The 20,485-nt window shown below is 38.2% G+C and overlaps 2 protein-coding genes across 5 annotated transcripts in view; both read right to left on the bottom strand.

Moving 5' to 3' along the window:
* Positions 1-296, bottom strand: part of BBS10 (Bardet-Biedl syndrome 10) — a 7,260-nt gene extending 6,964 nt beyond the window's left edge. Inside the window, exon 1 of the mRNA XM_027653793.1 lies at positions 8-296. Within this exon, the coding sequence (XP_027509594.1) occupies positions 8-217 (210 nt within the window). The 5' untranslated portion in view covers positions 218-296. The remainder of the gene's footprint in view (positions 1-7) is intronic.
* Positions 297-353: 57 nt separating this feature from the next.
* OSBPL8 (oxysterol binding protein like 8) overlaps positions 354-20,485 on the bottom strand; it is an 88,641-nt gene continuing 68,509 nt past the window's right edge. For all 4 annotated transcript variants that reach the window (XM_027654306.1, XM_027654315.1, XM_027654324.1 and 1 more), the window contains 15 exons: positions 20,054-20,225; positions 16,537-16,771; positions 14,994-15,178; positions 14,206-14,287; positions 13,407-13,505; positions 12,848-12,944; positions 12,438-12,536; positions 10,859-10,956; positions 9,383-9,472; positions 8,681-8,817; positions 8,191-8,376; positions 5,814-5,901; positions 5,308-5,410; positions 4,636-4,741; positions 354-4,398 (listed from right to left, as the gene is read on the bottom strand). In XM_027654306.1, the coding sequence (XP_027510107.1) occupies positions 4,263-4,398; positions 4,636-4,741; positions 5,308-5,410; positions 5,814-5,901; positions 8,191-8,376; positions 8,681-8,817; positions 9,383-9,472; positions 10,859-10,956; positions 12,438-12,536; positions 12,848-12,944; positions 13,407-13,505; positions 14,206-14,287; positions 14,994-15,178; positions 16,537-16,771; positions 20,054-20,225 (1,913 nt within the window). In that variant the 3' untranslated portion in view covers positions 354-4,262. The remainder of the gene's footprint in view (positions 4,399-4,635; positions 4,742-5,307; positions 5,411-5,813; positions 5,902-8,190; positions 8,377-8,680; positions 8,818-9,382; positions 9,473-10,858; positions 10,957-12,437; positions 12,537-12,847; positions 12,945-13,406; positions 13,506-14,205; positions 14,288-14,993; positions 15,179-16,536; positions 16,772-20,053; positions 20,226-20,485) is intronic.

Here is a 20,485-nt window from a genome sequence, read left to right as displayed (position 1 = left end):
CCCCCCCGCCGCGGTACCTGGCCGCAGGCGGCTCCAGCCTCAGCGCCTCCAGCAGCCGCCGCCCGTCCCGCGTCGGCACCGCCTCGCCTGTGGGCTGCAGCAGCAGCGCCCGCCCGCCCCGCGGCCCCAGCGCGCCGCGCACCGCCCCCGCCAGCGCTGCCGCCTCCTGCCACAGCCGCGGCAGCTCCCGCACGGGCTCCGCCATCGCCGCCGCCATCGCACCGCCCCTTCCGCCTGCCGCGCGTCACGGCCGCGCCTGGGCAAGGGCCGAGGGGCGGCCCAGGGGGACGGGGAGAGCGGGAGCGGGAATCGGTCCGGCCCGGGGACCGGCGCACAGAGCCGAGAGGCTGAGCCGAGCTGCGACACATCTTTATTGGAGGCGGCGACGGCGGATTCCGCCGCCCTATTACAGTTCAGATCCCTCACAGAGAGCGGTGATCCCGAATGACGGACTGCGCGGGACGCGGGGACGGGGGAGGCGGGCGCTGTGTCCTGAGGGCTGATTTTCCCGCTTGGCAGAGCGGGGCAGGGCAGAAAGGAGAAAAAGTTAAAAGAAAAGGCCCAGATAATGTCTCCGTGAAGTTCTTACTTCGTTATGGCTATTTCTGTATTACTACAAAGTAGTGCAGCTTCACTGTAAACACCCAAAATCCTCCACTTTTGGCTCACCAGCCAGAAAGAGAGAGTAACGTAATGCTTTAAGAGGTTTTTTTTCCCCTCCCAGAGTCTGACTAAGCAGGAAAATCAGTTCACAACCACAAAAGCCCTAACAAATGGTCAGATGTTACATATGGCACAAATTTGACAAATCTTTACAAGTCTCGGAACAGCAAGAAACCCATCAAGAAGGCACTGTTAACAATACTTGAATATCTGCTAAATTTTCTGTGATTTGAGGATACTCTTGAAATAAAAATAATTAAAACTTACAGATGTACAGAATTCTTGTTATACGTTATTTACACAAACAGTGGTAATAACCAAAAGTAACAGCATTTAAGAAACTATAGGAAACACTGAATCCCAAGTCTATTTCATAAACACTAGTCCAACAAAAAAAAAAAAAAAAATGCCAAAGGCACAGGAGAGCAGCAAACAACAACCAAACCAAACCAAACCAAACATGACATGACATGACAACCAGGCTATATACTCTCATGTAATGTCAACTATTTAAAAGGAATCAACATGTGAAACGCAAGAAACATCATCTACTGCTGAAAATGATACTTTTTGCATTTCACATGGCATATTTACTTTTTCTTAGCTTAGGTCATCTGTACCCAACTAGGCAATCTGTACCTAAATGGCAAATTAAAGGCATAGAGTGCATTTGAAAACAAACCCAACAAAACCACATGGCAGCAAATTCTGAAAATATTTCCTGTACAAGAGAGGAAAACCCAAACAAAACAAGATTTGTAAATCAAATGTGAAGTGCTGTTTTAAACTTCAAAAACTAGTAGGAGGCCACAGCTCTCCAACATCTGCAAACTGTACAATCCATTTTTATAACTATGAGCAGAACTCAAGCAGGCAGGAGAGTCAAGATCATACATCATGGTTAAACAGGACAATGGTGATACACTAAAGAAAAGGCTCCATACATGCCTGTGACCAGCTGTACTGTAAAAATTCAAGAAGTTTCTTTGTTCTATTCAAATAAGGGAACATCATACAAAACCCATCAGAATAGGAATTACTACGTTTTCACTGTACTTTTCAGAATTTATCTAATCATACACTCAAGAAGTCTGCAATTTTACTTTTCAAAAAGTTTCATCACATATCCTTTACCTTTTCAGATCATCCCTAAAACCACTTTTACAAACAGAATTCAACTCTAAAAAATAAGTTGAAGAGGAAAATAAGCATAGGGATTTTGTCTTGCTCTGTTCAAGTGCTTTACTTATCTTGAGCTGAGTATGAATTTCAGATATGGAGTCTGACATTGTCCAACACCAAGCTGCCAGCCAGCTTGCTGGGTCAAATCCAGTTACTACCACGCAGTCCATGTACAAATACATGCAAACTGTGTTACCTACTGCTCTTGAACAGAAGTGATTAAAAAATGAACATGAAAAGGCAGAAGGACATTTCTATTTACAAGGAAAATAGAAACTTATAACTATCGGTCAAGAGTTTCAGCACCACAAATTTAGCAGAGTATTATTTCAGGGGATTGAAGTCATGGCCCAAATCTCATTTAGTGGATTCTTCTCATGTACAGAATATGTTTAAAGGCTCGAACTGGATCTTAAGACAGGTGAAGCTTTGACATCTGAATGCAATAACGAATGGCCAAATTCCAGGCTGAGAACATTAAGTGAAAGCTGTAATATTCTGCTTTCTTAATGCTATTTTATACATGGCTAACAACTTCAGTTTCCACTTAGAGACTTAGGCATTTGTAATTTTTTGTTTACAAAGGGACTTTGGTCTTGCCCATAAATGCAAGACCTGCTTAAGGTACCACATTCCAGAAAAATTATTCAAGACCAAACCATGCTAATGTGAAGCTGTAAGCAATATGCTGAAGTTGAGTGCTTACACAATAAACTTTTACATAGCTAAGGCTCAAAGAAGGGGAAAGGTAAAAAAGAAGGGGAGGTGTGTGAAGCTGTCAGCCACAGAAATATATAAGCTAGACAGATAAAAGAGTAAACAGTATTTTCACTAAATACTAGTGAGACTGATGCAGAACAGAAAGGCAGATCACCTGGTGAGTCAAGAAGGCTACCCCAAGGCCGAGGGATAACCTGGCCATGCCAAAAAGCCAAACATGCCCTTTGAACTGTTCCACTGCCCAGGATGGATTTGATTCCTGAGAGGATCCCCTGAAAATGAACTTGACTGCACTTCACATTGTGCCGCTTATCTTCCTGTTGTCTCATCTGGGTAACTGAGAGTATCTTTACAATACTACAGCCTCTTCTTGACTTGGTACGCTTGACTGGCACAAGGAACTCACCAGATAAACACCAGCACTAAATTTTTTTGCTGAAATTTTACAAATTCTACACATGCATATATTTCTTCAAATAAAAAACCCTGCTTCTGAATTGAAATTTAATCTTCATATTAATTTGTATGGCTACAGCATACTAAGTAGGTGTATTCATGTATTCTGGTAGGTAGTATATACTTGCAGTAAGGAGGGATTTCCTTCCTCACAAATACTTAGGGTTTCCCTCTCATTTGTTTTGATATATGTGGTGTTAGCCACTGCAAAATTTCTGAACTTTCCCCTTGTAAACACACGTTTTCATTTGCAAGTGAACTCATTACAGTACACGAATCCTGTTCTACACTGTCTGCCTTTTGGGAGGTTCAGCTCAAGCTACACACTAAACACACCTCTTCGTCTTCACATTTTGTTTCAAAAATAACCAAGAATTCTGGCATCAGCAGTCTTACCCTGACATGGCCATACACAAATCTAAAGTCAAAGCTGTAGATTTATCAAGACTTACAAACATACCAGAAATTCTTGACATTTGCAGTTCATGAGAGAGAGTAGACCAAGACAGTACCTTCCTGGGTGCTGTACTGTTAAAAATGTGCTCTGTACAGTAGATGCAGGAATGTTTTTATGAAGAATCTGAAGTTTTAAAACTATAAAACAGCTGGCTTACAAGCCTATAGTGATTCAGGATAAAAACTTCATACTTCCAAAACAAATCAAGGACATTATGTTGCAGATTTCCCAAAGACTTCAGCTTTTTACTTGCCAGTTCCTAACGCTCATGATTTTTTGTATAATAATGTATGTTTGACCTTAAGCAAAAGCTTACTTCCAAACTCCCAACGCCATTTACAAAAGCTGTTGGCTACTTCAAAAGTTCCTTTTTTATAAAAATGATAAGTTTATATGTAATGAAGTATGTTTGTTTATCATTCTACCATAATAGTAATCACATCCTACCTACAAGGTCTGACCTCTGAGTTTTTAACTTCATCTATTCTGTGGTGAAGATTGATCAGTACAGTGTATGATGTAATATAAACGCAAGGCTGATGTCGTATGACTACGAGACAGAGGCACACACCAGGAGCAAGAGTGTACTGGCACTTACACAATTCTTACTTCAACTGGGTAGACAGGAGTATGATTCTGAACCATGAACGCTGACGCAAAGTTCTGTGAGTTGTTGCTACACGGTTCTTTTAGATAATATTGCATCATTAAAAGTCCAGTTTAAAATATGGTCCCCAGTAACAGTTTGATCGTTCCAGTTTGAGAAGGCCCTTGTTCACACTTCCTATTTGAACAAGAAATTAATGACAAGCTGTAGTAGAACCAAGAGGAAAATGAAGACATAGTGCTTAAACTGCAGGAAATGGTAGTCCACGGGTGGTGAATTAGAAGAGACTCTATTTCGTAGAGCCATAATGTCCCTGTAAGACAGAAAACAATATCCTGTAAATTACAAACTAGACAATTTGGCATTTTCTACTATGTTAAGGCTCCCTGTCGAAGGGAGCTTTTGAGGAAAACTATAAAATGTCAATGAGCAATCAATAGTTGTGAAGAAGAATAAAGACAGCAAGGCTCTAAAGCAGAAAATGGGAAAAAAAAAAAGCTATGGAATTACTATTCTCTAAACAATTTTCAAGCATTTTGATTAGTACTACCTCTTAATGTCTTCTTGTGTTTCCTTTATAGATTCAATGGCACTCTGCAGTTCACCAAGGTCTGCCCCTTTTTTCCTTATTCTTGTATTATGCTTCAGAAGTTGTGCTTGAAGGATAGAAAAGCCAGATGTAATTGAAGTGACTTCAGCCACAAAAGGAATAAAGTACAAATGACTAACTAAACCAGTTGCAAAAATGAGGAGAAAGTTTTTTAATTATTTTCTACTGAAACCTTTATTTCGGAGTGACCTATAGCACAGAAGGACAGCAATTTTGGCGCTTGAAATATCTTAAACTCACAATGTTGTTTAATTTTTGCAAGCATTATCAACAACAAAAATCTGCCCCCTAGCCACATACTAATCTACAAATTAAAACAATTCATCTTGTTTTAAGAAAGAAAAGATTTTACAAACACCATTTTTTTCCCCCAGGTATTAAATATGTGCAGCATTTAAGCCTGCCTATACTGCATTTAAAAGGACAGGAAAGTTTGCAATTAAAACCATGAGCTGTCCTGCTCCTTTTGTTTTCCAGAACGTGCTTCACATCGTATCCAACGTGATATAAAACATAATACAGTCACTGAGATAAGAAGAGTATGTGTGCCTCTGAGCTCTTTAGCTGTCAAATAAATTTATTATTTCTGAATGCAAATGTATCTTTTCATACCTTCACTCCCAGAGGAATCCTGGTTATCAGGCTCCGGGGATGAGAAACCACACTCTCCTTTCTTCTGACTGGCTGGCTTTCGTTTAATTTTTGGAACAGTAACCTAAAATTGATAAACCTACGTGTTATTTCCAGAGAACCAGAACTGTAGCAAAGCAGGACATTCTAACAGTTACAGTTAAAAGAATAATATTCAATAGAAGTCCAAGTTAAAATTTTTGAGGCATAAGCAGCCTAAAGTTTGTGCATCTTACCATTTATAGGATAATACACATTAAACTGCTGAGTTCAAGTTTGCATATTTTATATTCCCATCCATTCAAGTTCACCTTTACTGCTTAGAATGCAACACACAAGTGAAAGACTATGGACTGGGTAAACAACATTTTTGTTGGATAACAGCATTTCCCATCAATCCCAGTGCTTTGATGACCTTTATACAGATAATGCATAATATATGCAAGTCCCTGGATCTTGCTGCATGTGCTATCAGAACTGGAACATACCATTGGTGTCCGATGTCGAACTTTTGTTTGGATTGTGCCATCTTTTTCAAACTGGATCATATCATTCAAAGGGTCCCATGGTCTGGTACTAGAAAAAGGAAATATTATTAACACTACAGCGATTTAAATATTTCCTTGCTCAGTAACTACTCAGTATGAAGAGGCTAAAGCTCTCCCTATATAATAAGCGATCTGATTTCCACTTATAGCCCAGTCCTAACCTAAAGGGCCAAGAGAGACAAAAAATAAAGTTCACATCCAGGTCAAATCCTCAGCCAGCTGGTAAGAGTACAAGCTATTGTATTAACCAACAATATCATGATGAATTTATTTGGCCAGTGATATGTATTTGTCAAACATGGAGAGATTTCCTGCTTAAGATACAGTTATTATTTTAGAACTACAGGGAAATTAGGGGAAATTAAAAATTATTTTAGTTTTTGGCCACTTTTTGTTGCAATTTTTTTTTCTTTTAAAAGATGCCTAGGAAGAAGAGGTTAAGAATCAGTTACCTCAAACCTGCTTTCATCCCAAAGGGAGCTAATAGTAATCAAGACTGACTTCATGAGACACTAATGAGCTATGCACAGTTTTCTTGTTCTGATTTTTTAAGAATGCTTTTCCAAGTATAGCCTGATACAGAACTTAAAAAAAAAAAGCGTAAGACCAATAGCTCAGTGGAGAGTAACAAGTAGCCAAAGGCAAAGACCAATGGCCCCACTGATTACAGCTGTGGACTGTTTCAGGAAACTGCAAGTGAGCTGCATCAGGGTCGTTCTGATATGCAGCTTTAGGGAGAGTAGATTAAGCATGGATTTCCTTCCATGTGCTTCTGTATGCCTTTTAATAGTTTGTAGATGTTTCATGTGTGGTGAACACAGTCCTGCACTTAACATCTTAGCTTAACCTGACTTGAATTAAATGCCATCTGAGGTAACTGGGTTAAGAACTACGCATTGCTCTCTTCTGTATTTGTAATCCAGATGCCTAAATCTATAATCCAGATACCTTAACAAATGCCACAGCTCACTGACCATATCTTTCACAGTGAGCATAAAAGACTGCTCTCTACATGGACCAGGTGGTTAGCCAGCATTATACGCTTAAAGGAGACAGAAGCTTCTTCCAAAGGAATGCTGACAGTGCAGGCTGCTTTCTAGCACATAGTAAAACTTCCATGGCACATCCTTGAACCACAAGGCCTCAAGGACACAAGAAATAAGGCAGATTAGCAAGATAGGTATTAAAGCTGCAGGGGATAGTCTGAACAGATTTGAAGTACAGTACTTTTCCTAATGGTTTTACACAGCGTTCGAGAGTATGGGCAGTCAATTCAGCTGGACTGTCCTAACAGGAAGAGGCATCAACAGCACTAGGGGGTTCAAACCAAGAGAGGATGTGTCACAGAGCATTTAATCTAGTTAGGGAATTTCCCTGCTGCTGGATGTTTTCAGTGGTAAGAGTCTGCACAAACTTAAAAGGAAACCAAGGAAATTCAGGAAAAGAAATTTACTGAGAGTTGCTAAATACACAGGTTCTCTGCTTGGTTCCAGGAAACCTCTAAGTTGCAAATTTCTTGGAGACATGAAGAGTACTCAGGATTCTTGTAGTCTTCTCTATACATATACTTAGGCCACTGCCCCAATATTTGCCTTTCTTCTACAGAAAGGAGAAGGCCTCCCAGGTTTAGCCACAGGAATATACTTCCATCATCCCTGGCGTCAGAGTTACTCAACTCGGCGTGTATCATCCTTGGATATTTTACTTTTACAGTCTCTACAATACAGAACGATGCTGGGTACTGAAAAACAATCAGTAGAATGTGGGTGTTCTATGAAAACCATCACTAGTAAAGGCCTCAGCTCCAAGCTGACTTTAGTGACATTGGTGAGAACACAGAATGCATCCCAGCAGTCAGGGAGACAGCTACATCTTCATCTTCTGATCCAGATCATCACAGAGATTCACACAATCACATGTATGCTGGGCATATTCGACAGCCAGGCAGAGCCACCTGGTCCCAGCATTAAGCATTGCTGTAAACCTGTTATTCTCAGAGTTACTCTAATACATAACAAATTAAACAGCTCAAATCAACTAAGCACAGGCTTCTCTGATTTTCAGACACTTGATTTTCTGATTTCCAGCTGGTATGGAAAATCTCTATAGCTGCTTTGGTCAGTGTAGGGGGGAAAAAGGGAGCACAATAAACCCCAAGGTGCCATGCCCAAGAAAGTCTAGAACATAGTATAGATTTGTCACTATACATAAGCTGTATGTCTCAGTACTTTTGCTCCTAAAGCCACAGGAAGAGTCTCAGCAACATCACCTCAAGCACTTAACAAGCAGTTTTTGCTACAAGCACTTCAAGACTCACTCAGCGTATTTGTAGTGCCATTCTCCCGTGACTGAATCCTGATCAAACAGCTTGCATGTCCACTCTTCACCCTTAAGTTTTCTCTCTTTGGCACTCTTTCTTTGAGCTTCTTCCAGAACATATTTCTCCTGAGTAGCTTCTGTTTGGTCTTTATTATTTATTGCTCTTGTCACTTGTTGCCAAAGCCTGACAAATGAACAATACACAGAATCTGGTTGACAAAATAATTGCAAACTATTTCCTCAATTATAGGCTAAGTAAATAGACCACCCTCCAAACAGAACATTACCATTTGTAATGTTTATCTACATTTCTACCATGACTTTCCATGATTGTGAAGTTTATAAATAATGATCTTATTAACAGTGTTACTTGTTTTACAGGCCAGTATCATTAAACATGGAAAAGAAATTATAATTTGCTTATAATTTGGAGAAGATAATGAGTTTTATTTTGTCAAAATAAATACATGGTTCTAAAGTGAACTTACTTCTCTGACTCAAAGTCATCTTGCTCTTCAAACTTCACTGTGTATCTAGGTAATCTGCGCTGCTTGATATCAGATGTTGGGTTCCAGAATGTCTCTGAAACACCTGTCTTCTTGTCAGTAATAGTAACTTCACTGTCCTGTAACAGATATGGTTACCTCAACTGTAATCATAAGGTAATTACAAAATTACAAAAAAGGGAGAAATAAGCCTTTTTTTTGTAATGAGAATGAGAATTTATTTTCTTTTGAATGCATGCAGTTAAGGATATTTAGATATGCTAAGTTTAAAATTCTATTTCTCCCTTTTGTAGTAGGTTCTAACTTGGAACAATAGAATCATACCATGTTCAAAAACCAGCGAGGCCATGTCACCTCACAAGAACTGGAACAGGCTTAAATATTTCACGTTGGTGCCATAACAATTCTTCATAGTACGAACGCATATACCAAAACAGTTCACTAGTTTCATTGTGAAGAAACATTTTACTTTCTTCATTAACTATTCAAACATGCACAACTTCTCAATTTTCTAACAGCTACAAATAGCACTATGTTGATTCTATACCTTCTTGAATACTTTCTATAAAAGCAGTACTTAACTCTTTTTTTTTTTTAAACTTGAGTCTTTTTTGTAACTAAGTGCTATTTTCACCTGTCTCAACTGTCAGCCAGAATTTAAAAAAACCATCACTCACTACTTACCCAGTGACCCTCTAAAAGAGCCAAAACTTCTTTGCCAAGCTTAATTTTCCCTGATATTTGGTTAACACTGTCGTTGTTACCCAAAAAAGGCTGCAAAATAAAAATAAATGGTTTCATGTTTATTTTGATAATCTATTATTTTTGTTTCTATGTTTAGTGTTACGGAAAAAAGTGCATTTATGAAATGTGCTGTAAACAGCCCTGATGGCTTTTAGTATTATTTCTTCCGATTTAATTCCCAAAAGAAGTCTAAAACCACAGTAAGTAGTTTCTTCAGGCTATATTTCAAGAGATTTGATGAGCAAAAGTATTGTCTAAGAAATGTGTAAAGAAAACAGTAAATAATGCAGAAAACAGAGACACAATAACATCCCGAAGGGGACAGTCATTTGCTATGGTAATTTCACCAATTTGCCAAGGACCATTTGTTACGAGATTAACTCTTGCACAAACACAACCACCAGGATTTTCTTTGGCCTTTTGACAGACTGCATATGTATGCTGTGGACTGACAAGGCAAAATTAACAAGGCAAAGTTAACACAGCCTCTCACCTTTTATGTTTCCCCTCTAATTTCAATCACATACAATTTCCCTCTCCACGTGCACACTTGTTGGCAACTGTTTATTCAGCTTTAAATCAGTTTCTGCCTCAAAGATGGCAAATGTATTTTTCAGAAGTAGAAAGTAGTAGTATTAGTAGAAGTAGTACTAGAAGTAGTTTAGAAACCTTTGTTTAGCTTATGTGAATGGAGAGATGCTCCTACATTATGCTCAGCTGCCAAAAATAGTCCATGTAAACTGTTGCTTAGCACTGGGCATTAGGCTGACATAAATCTTAGCCAGCTGTTAGCCTTGGACTCATTTTTATTGGAGGTGTTGTGAGCAACTTAAATGTACCCAGGATTAAAGAGGGGAACATAGGTGTGAGTTCTCCTCCATGGGCTCTCTAGGAGTTTAAAAAGACCCTGAACTTTTTCAGAGAAATAAAAACTACCAAGGTGTATTAACAACAACACACAAAATGCCTGAAACACTGATCAGATCACTGAACACTTCCCCCTGTTCCTACACTTTCCTAGACACACACTGTTGCCACTGCTGAAGATGAGACAGACCACTGCTTTTTCCCCATTAGAGCTGTTCTTAAGAGTCATACAACTAACTATATGTTTGCATCTGTTATCACCAGACTTGTATAGAGCACTGTAAATTTCAGTCAAAACCTTTGGATTCAGAAGAATACATTAAGAAAAGAATGACAACTCCTTTTATTAAAAAAATAAAAACATAAAAACATCACAATTTGCTAGATTCAGACATATGGAAATGTAGCAGTTAAAACAAAGATTCCTCTATTTTCTGAAAGATAATTCCATACTAAATCAGACCATATCTAAGGAGTCACCTAATGATTTTTTTTCAAGTATCATTATGTTCATTCTCCTTTTTGTGCCCTCTAGCAGCACTTACTAACCTTGAGTTTGAATTCAATTGTTGCACTGTAGCCAGTTTTCTCACAGGTGATGTTGACTGTTCCTCCAAGCTCTAAGGTCATTGTGCCATAAAGAATTCCTGCAAGAGAAAAAAAAAGGTAAAACAAGTATTTTTAACAGAACAAAACAAAAAACATAAGCTACGTGGGTACAATTCCTAGAGTAAACATGCTTGTGCCAGAGGAAAAGTTGTATTTTCAGATGACCTTTCCTAACGATAATCATGATCTTTCTGCCAAATAAGATAACCCAAACAGAAACAAAAAGATCTAAGTGAATTACAGATAAGCAGGAAAAACAGTTTATGAAGACATATCTTTGGCAGCGTACGCTGCTGGCTCTAGCAAGGGTGATGTTTAGTCTTATTGGAAATGACTGGAGAAGGGAAGCTTCTGAGGTTAAGACAAGAAAATAACCTACAACAAAAAGAACAAAGAAAAACTTCCCTCAAACAGAAGCAGTATGTACAATCAGACCACAGGTGAAGGCAATCATGGACAACCAATATAAAACAACACTGATCACCTTCCCTAAAGACTTCTGGAAGTACAAGATTGACAATGCTGAGCATACTTTCCTTCTCATGTCTTTGCCTTGCAATCCAGTGCTTGAAATACTGAATATATTTTACATACAGTGGATGGATGTGCAAATACCTTTGTTTCACCGTGCACATTCTCCTTCCCTGCATATTCTTCTACCTTTCTCCCTCTCTATCAGCTTTACTAGTCACACTAGTCCTCCTTCTTCCTGTTTGACTTGAATGTATGAATAGATGTTATCTGGTTTAATTGTTTAGTATTATTTTAGTCACCAAAGCCATAAAAAAATTGAACAAAATATTAAAAACTTTAAAAAACAATGGAAAAAGAAAAGCCTACTAAGCTCATATCAAATTATCTAATTCTGCTAATTGATCTTCATACACCTCAAGAAAGTATTATATTTGCTACCTTTATAGTCGGCCTTCTGAAAGAGAATTCTAGCTATTCTGAATGAGAATTTTGGAATATATGGGTAGACAATCCTGAATAAGTTTCACCTTAAAAATAAGCAATTCTACAATGTATTTTGCACCACTACTGACCTTCCAGAAAGCTTTACAAACCACTGACTGGTTTCCCATAAAGACAAATGTTCGTGATTTACACTTGAATCACAAAGTGTAGTGTAGATACTACACTGCCTTCTATGTTTACAAAAGGAAAATATTGGAAAAGCTCAAAATCGTTCTAACAAAAAGGCAACTCAAACAGTAAATTAGTATCATGTAGTGACAGCTACATATATATATATGCTTTTACTATTTCTTACTATTTATGAAAAAAAAATCATTTTCTGTGCCAAAAAATAAAACATGGCTTAAACAACAGATGTATTTTTCTCCTTATAAAATATGCAGAAGCCTAGATCCACCAATGTTGCCAATGTTCAGAACACTCTTCTCAGATGACAAGCTTGAATCCAACACAGTATGTTATTTAGAATAAAGAATTATTTAGAATAACAAACTTCTGTTCTCAAAACTTTACCACCTAGAGAATGAAAAAACCCCACTACCTTTGCAATGAGCATATGGCATTGTCATTACATAATCTTCTCCCCTATTTAAAAATGTTAGCCGTCCTTCTCCATCTAGTATGGCAGATAATGAATTCCCTGAAATTCAAAAACAGAATATCATGTTTCTCACCCTGAAAGACAACAGCCAATATTTCCTAATAACTGAGCAATAAAATTAAGAACATCAGTATATTTAGCATTGCAATCTCTTCTGTCTAGTGAAGCCACTATAATACAGTGTCTCCAATTAAAAATTAAAATACTCCAAAAATAGAAATTAGAAAGGATAATACAACAGTCAAACACTGATTATTCTAACAGCCTTCTTTCACCCACAAAACACAGCTCAAGTGCACCTATTTTACATTCCTCAATAAAAGTACAACCAAAAAAACCTCATTATTTACCATAGAACTTTGATTTGGCCAGAATGCTACCACTAAGGCAAAAACCATCTTTGCGGTTGCTAACATAGAAGGCAGATATTGGAGGGTGATGTGATACCTGTTGAAAAAAAACACATATTTGAAAAAAAAAAAAAAAAGAGGAAAAAAAGAAAACCAAGAACATGCAATATAGTATAAAACTTGAGCTAATAATGACAGAATGTAAACTTCAGGCTGCACATATTGTAATACAGTTAATTTATGTGAAATGTGGCTATAATCTTTAGAGACAAAGATCAAGCAAATACCTACTGCATTTCAAGAGTTAAGAAAATTAGCATCTGACTTTCCGTGGACTAAGAGGGAACAGAAATGCTGTAAACACCTTTTTCTCTCTGTCTCTCTAGGAAGGGACACTTAAAGGAGACATCTGTAAGAAAACTATGATCACCAGGAGAGCTTTTAGGATACTATTCATACATTTAAATACCTTTTCTGAAACTATCATGTCATTTTGCTAGCACAAATATACAACACATTTATTTTTCTTAAAAATATTTGTTCCAGTCATTGCATCTACCTGTTCTGCAATATAAAAAGTCTTGCTATTTGTCCTTGGATGAATCCACATGCAGCGGAAAGTCTCTCCAAGTATAGGATTGTACGGCTTTTTTAGTCCCTAAAAAGAAATAGAGAGTAACCACACTATGCATGTACACAAGCCACAGTCTGTCACTGAAGATAAGACACACACAAAAATAATAATAATATATATGCTCAAGTACATGATATATGTGCTAAAGTATATAGTATTTTATTTCATCATTTCAGTATTGTGCTCAGTTACTCTGCTCTTCATTCTAAGGAAATTGTCATACATTTAGTATATCCAGAAAACTATTCCAGGCTACATGTAAGGACACACAGAATATAAATTTTTTTTTGGTAGAATTATTACAGAGCTTTTGTCTGAAGTTAGGTAGTAAGTACTTACTTTCAATACTGTTTCCCACCAACATGACTATAAAGAGTATTTAGTGAAAAGCTAAATGAAGTAGTGGAAACATTAGTCCTCCAATTGCAGAACGTTATCATTGAAGAATGATAAATATAGAACTGCCTTAACTTTATCAAAAAATATTTAGCTCAACTTCTACTCCGAGGGACAAAAGAAATTGAATAGAGTCTATTTTAAGCATGGCAAGGGACTAGAAAGTTCCATGATCTATTTGTGTAAGAAATAAAACCTAAACACTTAACCTTGCTTTTTTAAAAAATGCATAACGATGTAATTTAAAAGGAAAAATTTACTCCAGCACAATCCTAAGCCCTCAAAATAGACACAATGACTAACAACAAAATAACACGTGGAAGTACACCTTTGGCTTTTTGTAGAATCCTGACAAATACCACTTCACTACTTTTTTCATGCGGTTGTAAGCATTCTCTTCAAGAGCAGCTCTGTGAAACAGAACACACAGACTGTCAGCTTATTGAGACAATACAATCAGCATTGTCTCAGCTATAACACACTATCAATTGTTATGACATATCTTGAATCCATGAGCTGACTAAAACAACAGGTTTGTGATTTGCACTACTGTAAAACTTTCAGCCTAATCTCACCCAAATTTAAAGTTTTCAAGTAATTTTCAGAAAACTGAAATCAAACAAAAAAATCAGAAATCGTATTTGCATATTTGAGTCTGTTCTTTGTAACAATAAATTCTGCTCCACCTCCACTAAAGCCTTCCATTTATAAGATACTATTCCAGAGAACCAGCCCACTCATGTGCAGAGCTCTGAGTTGAATAATATTTCAATTTACAGTCTTTAATTTATTAGCTACATTTGAGCAGGCAACTATAAATCTGGACAGAACTTAACACTGTATTAAAAGTTTAACTGGTACTGGATTACCATTTTAAATATGCGTCTTTGAGGAAAAAATAATTAAACTAATTTTGAGAAGTCTTCTAACCAGTCTTCAGAAGCTAAACTGCAACATGATTGCTATTAAATTACTAAGAGGGGCCAGCCTTCAAGATGTTCTATATGAGTTCTTAGGCAGTTAGCTTTCAGAAAACAAGGATATCTGACACTGTTGCCCTATTTTAATTAAAAAAAAAAATGGAAAGAATGAAAACCAGAGATAGAATTTACTTACTCAGACAAAAAGTCTGCATGATAGTAGTAATCAGACAGCTTGTCCAGGAAAGAGCGAGGTTCCAAGATAAATGTAGGCAGTACAACCTTGGACAAATCCATTCCTGGCCGGACTTGCTTTAATAGTGTCCAGATCAAACTTTTATTTTCTTCTGACACTACTTCTGTCTGAGCAGCCTCTCCTGCCTAGGATGAACCAAAAACCGCTTACAGAAACGAGAAAGAAAATAATCCTCCAGAAGACAGGTCAACATTTTCTATGGTTGCAGTGAGAATGGAAAATGGATACTTAAAACAAACCACTCAGAGATGCTGAAGTAACTATGGAAGAAAGATCAGGTTTCTATAAATACACTTATGATACATATTTAATGAAGTATGATAAATATACTATTCAGCATTAAAAACTGTTTGTTTGCATCAGCCCTAGACAAGAAAATCTTGAGGTAGAATATTGCTCAGAAAACCTTCCTTAGTCCTTCCTTTCCTAGGCATCAAGTGCATTACTCTGTTCTCAGTGCATGACTTATAGACCAAAGGGCTGTTCATTCTACCAGCTTTTTCCAACCATGAAAGTTGACACATTTATGCTTTTCACTGCCTTGACCAGTCAGCAGTATCAGTGGTTTTTCTTAAAAAAACAAACATATGACTTAAGGGTAAATGAGCAAAATCAGCAGCCACACTCCAATATGCTTCTGTCTGAGGGAAGATATTCTTCCTTACAGTTTCTGAAATCAAAAGCAATGGTTGTAGGAAAAGCAAGCAAAAACACCTTTTCAGAACAGTTCTAAAATGCATATTCAAGAGCTTGTTGTCATCCTAAAGTCCTCAGCTTCCCTAAAATATTGCTTTGTCTAGACTCAACAATAGAAAGCACTAAAGCATAAAGTATGCAAATTCCATAGGTATGAAAAAAATCTCATAGTTAGCACTTGAGGAGAAGGGAGAAATTTGAGAAGAAAGCTTATCTCTGTTTCTGTTACTAAGCTTTTTGGTTTACAAATCCCTGTCATATTTGCCTGTGTAGATACATAAAACAACCTGCAGAAGTGGAATGGTATCTGGGGTATCATTAGAATGCAAGGTGACATCAGGAACGCAGCAAGCTTTCCACTAAATTCTGCACATCCCACAGCTGCTTAACTCCTTGCTTGCAGTAGAAAAAAGAAGTGTCAGTTTGCATTCAAACCTTCAACTTGAAGATTTTTACTTGAAGAAAAACCAGGACTAAGTTAATAAAAATCAAATAGAAATAACAACAAAACAAGTAGTCATGGTCAACTTCTGCTGCAGGTGGCCCTTTCAAACAGCACCTTCTGTCTAAGCAATATTCCAGATAATTTCATTATCTGTGTTAAAATCTCATACATTAGCACAAGAGTGGCAAAGCAGAGTGGGTGAACAGAACCTCTTCCACTCATTATTACTGAAAATATGGAAAGCCAATCCCACAAGTCAGCTTTCAAGTGTAGTCTGACCCCTAAAATACCAGCTTTCTATTTGGAGAAGCTGCTTGCTCACTACATCAACAGCACTTATACCTCCCCAAGTTCTTCATGACTCTGTTCTAAGTAAGTAGTTTCCTTGATATCAATTGGTTCTGGATCAACGAAAGAATCATCCTGTCGCTCTGATGTGTCGCTGTCGCTTTCTTCGCTTTTCCCCAATCCTTCATTATCAGACTCCTCGTGGTCATGGTCATTTTCTTTATCAGATTTGTCAGAGTACGTATCTTGATCTTTAAAGTGATGCCTTTCAACTTCACTGTCATTTAGCCTATTAAAAAAAAAAAAGGCTAAATGAATCTTCAACTTTACACAATCATTTCATTGTTTCCAAACCAGGATCTTAATAAAATATATACTAAAATTGCCAATATCGAGCCTCATCTGGCAGCAGTGTCAAACTAGCTTTGCTGGAAACATATACGATGTCCTCTTCTCACTGAACTGTCAAACATACCAAGTTTAGAACAGTTACACTGGAAGGGACCTGCAAGTGTTCAGGTCCAACTGCCTGACCAACAGTTGAAGCACGGTATTAAAGGCATTGTCTAAATGACTTTTAAACACTCATAAGCCTGGGGCATCAACCACCTCTCTAGGAAGCCTGTTCCAGTGTCTGACTGTCCTCTCAGTAAAGAAATACTCCCTAATGTCCAGCCTAAAACTCTCCTGATGCAGTTTTAAACCATTTCCATGCTTCCTACCCTTGGATACCAGGGAGAAGAGTTCAGCAGCTCCCTTTCCACCTCCCCTCCTCAGGAAGCTGTAAGAGAGCAATCAGGTTGTCCCTCAGCCTCCTTTTCTCCAAACTAGACACACTGGAAGTTCTCAGTCGCTCCTCACAGGACATGCCTTCCAGCTCTTTCACCAGCTTTGCTGCCTCCTCAGGACAGTCAAGAACCTTCATATCCTTCTTAAATTGTGGTGTCCAGAAGTGCACGCAGCACTCAAGATGAGGCTACATGAACACTGAATACAGGGGCATAGTCATCTCTTTTGACCAGCAGGTTATCTGGGTTTGATGCACCCCAGGATGGGGTTTGCCCTCTTGGCTGCCAGGGCACACTGCTGATCCATGTTGACCCCACTCTCAGCCAGCACCCCCAGACCTTTTTCCACTGCCCCTCAGCTGGGCCCTAAGCCCACTTCATGCCCAACGATCACCTCAGCACCCCAAGGGCTGTGGTGAGAGTAGGGCTGGTCTCCAGCCACTCTTCTCCCAATTTATACTTGTGCCCAGTGTTACTCTGTCCTAGGTGCAGGCTCCAACATTTAGACCTGTTAAATTTCATGCCAATCTACCCAGATCCCTCTGCAAGGCCTCTCATCCCTTGAGAGAGTCAACAGCACCTCCCAGTTTGGTATCATCAGCAAACCTGCTAATGGTGCATTCAATTCCTACATCCAGATGACTGATAAAAATACCCAACAGAACAGGCCCTAGGACTGAGCCCTGAGTGACACCACTGGCAACCAGCTGTCAGCCAGATGTAGCCCCATTCACCACATCCCTTTGAGTCCTGCCATTCACCCAGTTCTTCAATCAGCACATTGTGACTCTCATAGCTGGATAATGTGTCCAGAATGATCTTGTGAGGGACAGTATCAAAAGCCTTACTAAAATCCAGAAAAACTACATCCACTGCCTTCCTTTCATCCAGTAGGCAAGTGATCCTATCATAGAAGAATGCCACATTAGTTAAACATGACTTTCTCCATGCCGACTGTGCCTGGTGATTGCACTGTTCTTTAAATGTCTTTCAACAGCACACGGTATGACCTCTATAATTTTTCCAGATACTGAGGTTAGACTCACAGGTCTGTAGATTCCTGAGTCTTTCCTCAGGCCTTTCTTGTAAATCTGAATACTGTTGGCTAATTTCAAGTCAGTGGAGTCCTCCTCAGACTCCCAAGACTCTTGGTAGATGCTTGAGAGATTTCCCACCATAACATCCACTAGCTCCTCCAGTACTTTGGGATGTATCACATGAGACCCCATGGACTTAAAAATATTCAGCTGATACACTGATCTCTTAAAATTTCAGTGTCCACAAATGGAAATTCAGTACTAGCATTATTAATGACTGAGAGGGGAAAAAAAAAAAAAGCAGCATTGAATGTGCCTGCTTTTTCTTCATCCCTGTTTTTCAGGTGACCATCTTGAACATATATTGGTCCAATGCTTTCCTTGGACCTCCTCTTGCTATTAACATACTTAAAAAACTCACTCTCAGTGGAAGCTAAAATTGCTTTCATCACCTTTCTTCTCCCTCTTCTGCCAACCCCATTAAAGCTAGACCTGCCAGGTTTTCACTTAGATAGTTAAACACACTAAATAATCTTACAATATGCTATATCAAAAGATCTACTTAATTAAAGCATTAATCTTAATTAGACTTAACAGCTGTAGCTAATTGCTGTGATTGCAATCAGGGCCAGCAGCTGATATTAAACTACTTTTCAAGACTACAGATCTCCAGCTGAATTGCACACAGTAGTTATATTGTTTCTACAAGATAACAGAAGGAGCAAAACTGTAGCTGAGCCAAGCTTGGTCATCTGGATAGGGCCTTGAATTGTTGCCAGAGGCAACAGTTTGCCTTTTTTGTGCTTTTCTCAGACCATCTATTCCAAAAAGAATTACATTTTCCCAGTTTAGGCCTCTGTCTCAAATACAGGAGCATACTCTTAACAGCGGTACAAAATTCCTGCCCTCAGAAAAGACAGATGGACAGCAAAGTCTTCATAGGTGGGAGATATTTGAAATAAATATATGACCACCTGAAAGTATATTGAATTGGTGGAAGTCTACTGAGAGAAACTGTTCATAGCACAAGCTTCAGACCCAATTATTTCAAATAAAGGACTAAATCTGTTATAATTTCTAATGCACTTTGGTAACACAGCTGAAGCATTTGAAAACACCATTCATTCACTACACTTGTTTAATAATGTATTTCCACACAAGCTTATGCTCTCAAAAGCTGGCTGAAAGCATTTATTGAAATAAACAGGGAGTTAGTCAAGGGCACTCACATGTTAGATACCAGGTGATACCAGACAATTTTAACTTTTATGCATTTAATTTAATAATAGGGTGACTGAATACGTCCATCTGATGGTTCAAGGATAAGACATGCTGAAATAATTTAAAGAAGATTATTCATTTCTATTCATCCATTAAGAACAGCAACTTTAATTCACATCTACCAACTTGTGCCACATGTACTAAGCTTCTTATCTTCTGGTGAAGCTAACAAGAGACATCAACTTAAAATTTTCATTTTTTCTATCTTGAACAGTTTAACCAAGTACTTAAAGCTTACTGATGTGATACTCAGCTTCAAGTTCCTTGGGCCAAACTTTCCTCTGGATCCACTTTGCTTGAAAAAAGATTTTTGTTTTATGTGCAGACTATAAAACACAGTGCAAAGAGGGAATGTAAAGAGAACTCAGGAGCAAAATGAACTGTAGCCTTAATGTCCCTGTGGAGAAGTCATCGCTACAAGGTTCTGCCAAAAAGACAATCAGGTTTAGTAATTAATTCACTTACGGTAGGTTTTCTCCACTGTGCATGTTGTTGGCACGAAGCAGACCATAGAAAGAGACATGACTACTGTCTGCTGAAGAGTTCAAATCGTGTTCTTTACCTTCCCTAATCATTGTACGTTTAAGCAGACTTGAACATTTCAGTGCCAGCTCCAAAGCATCCATCCAACACCTGCCTAAAAACAAATTTAGTATTAGAATAAAAATTAAGGATTGAACAGAACTATACTACTTCCATTTTCTAATTGGGAAAATTAGTCTTTTAGGCCTGCTTACATTGCCTTTGAAGACACACTTCAGACTTGTTCCATGTTACATGCATTAGATTTTATAATCTGGTAGGGACATAAGAACAACTTACAACTACCCAGCTCTGGTACAAGGATGCTTCAGAGCAGGACACGCAAGGTAAATCATAATTACATTAGAGTATATT

The sequence above is a fragment of the Corapipo altera genome, unplaced genomic scaffold (assembly GCF_003945725.1).
Source record: "Corapipo altera isolate COAL_440 unplaced genomic scaffold, ASM394572v1 1, whole genome shotgun sequence".
Taxonomy (NCBI): domain Eukaryota; kingdom Metazoa; phylum Chordata; class Aves; order Passeriformes; family Pipridae; genus Corapipo; species Corapipo altera.
Note: the sequence above shows the minus strand (reverse complement) of the source record. Positions and strands in the feature narration are given on the sequence as shown.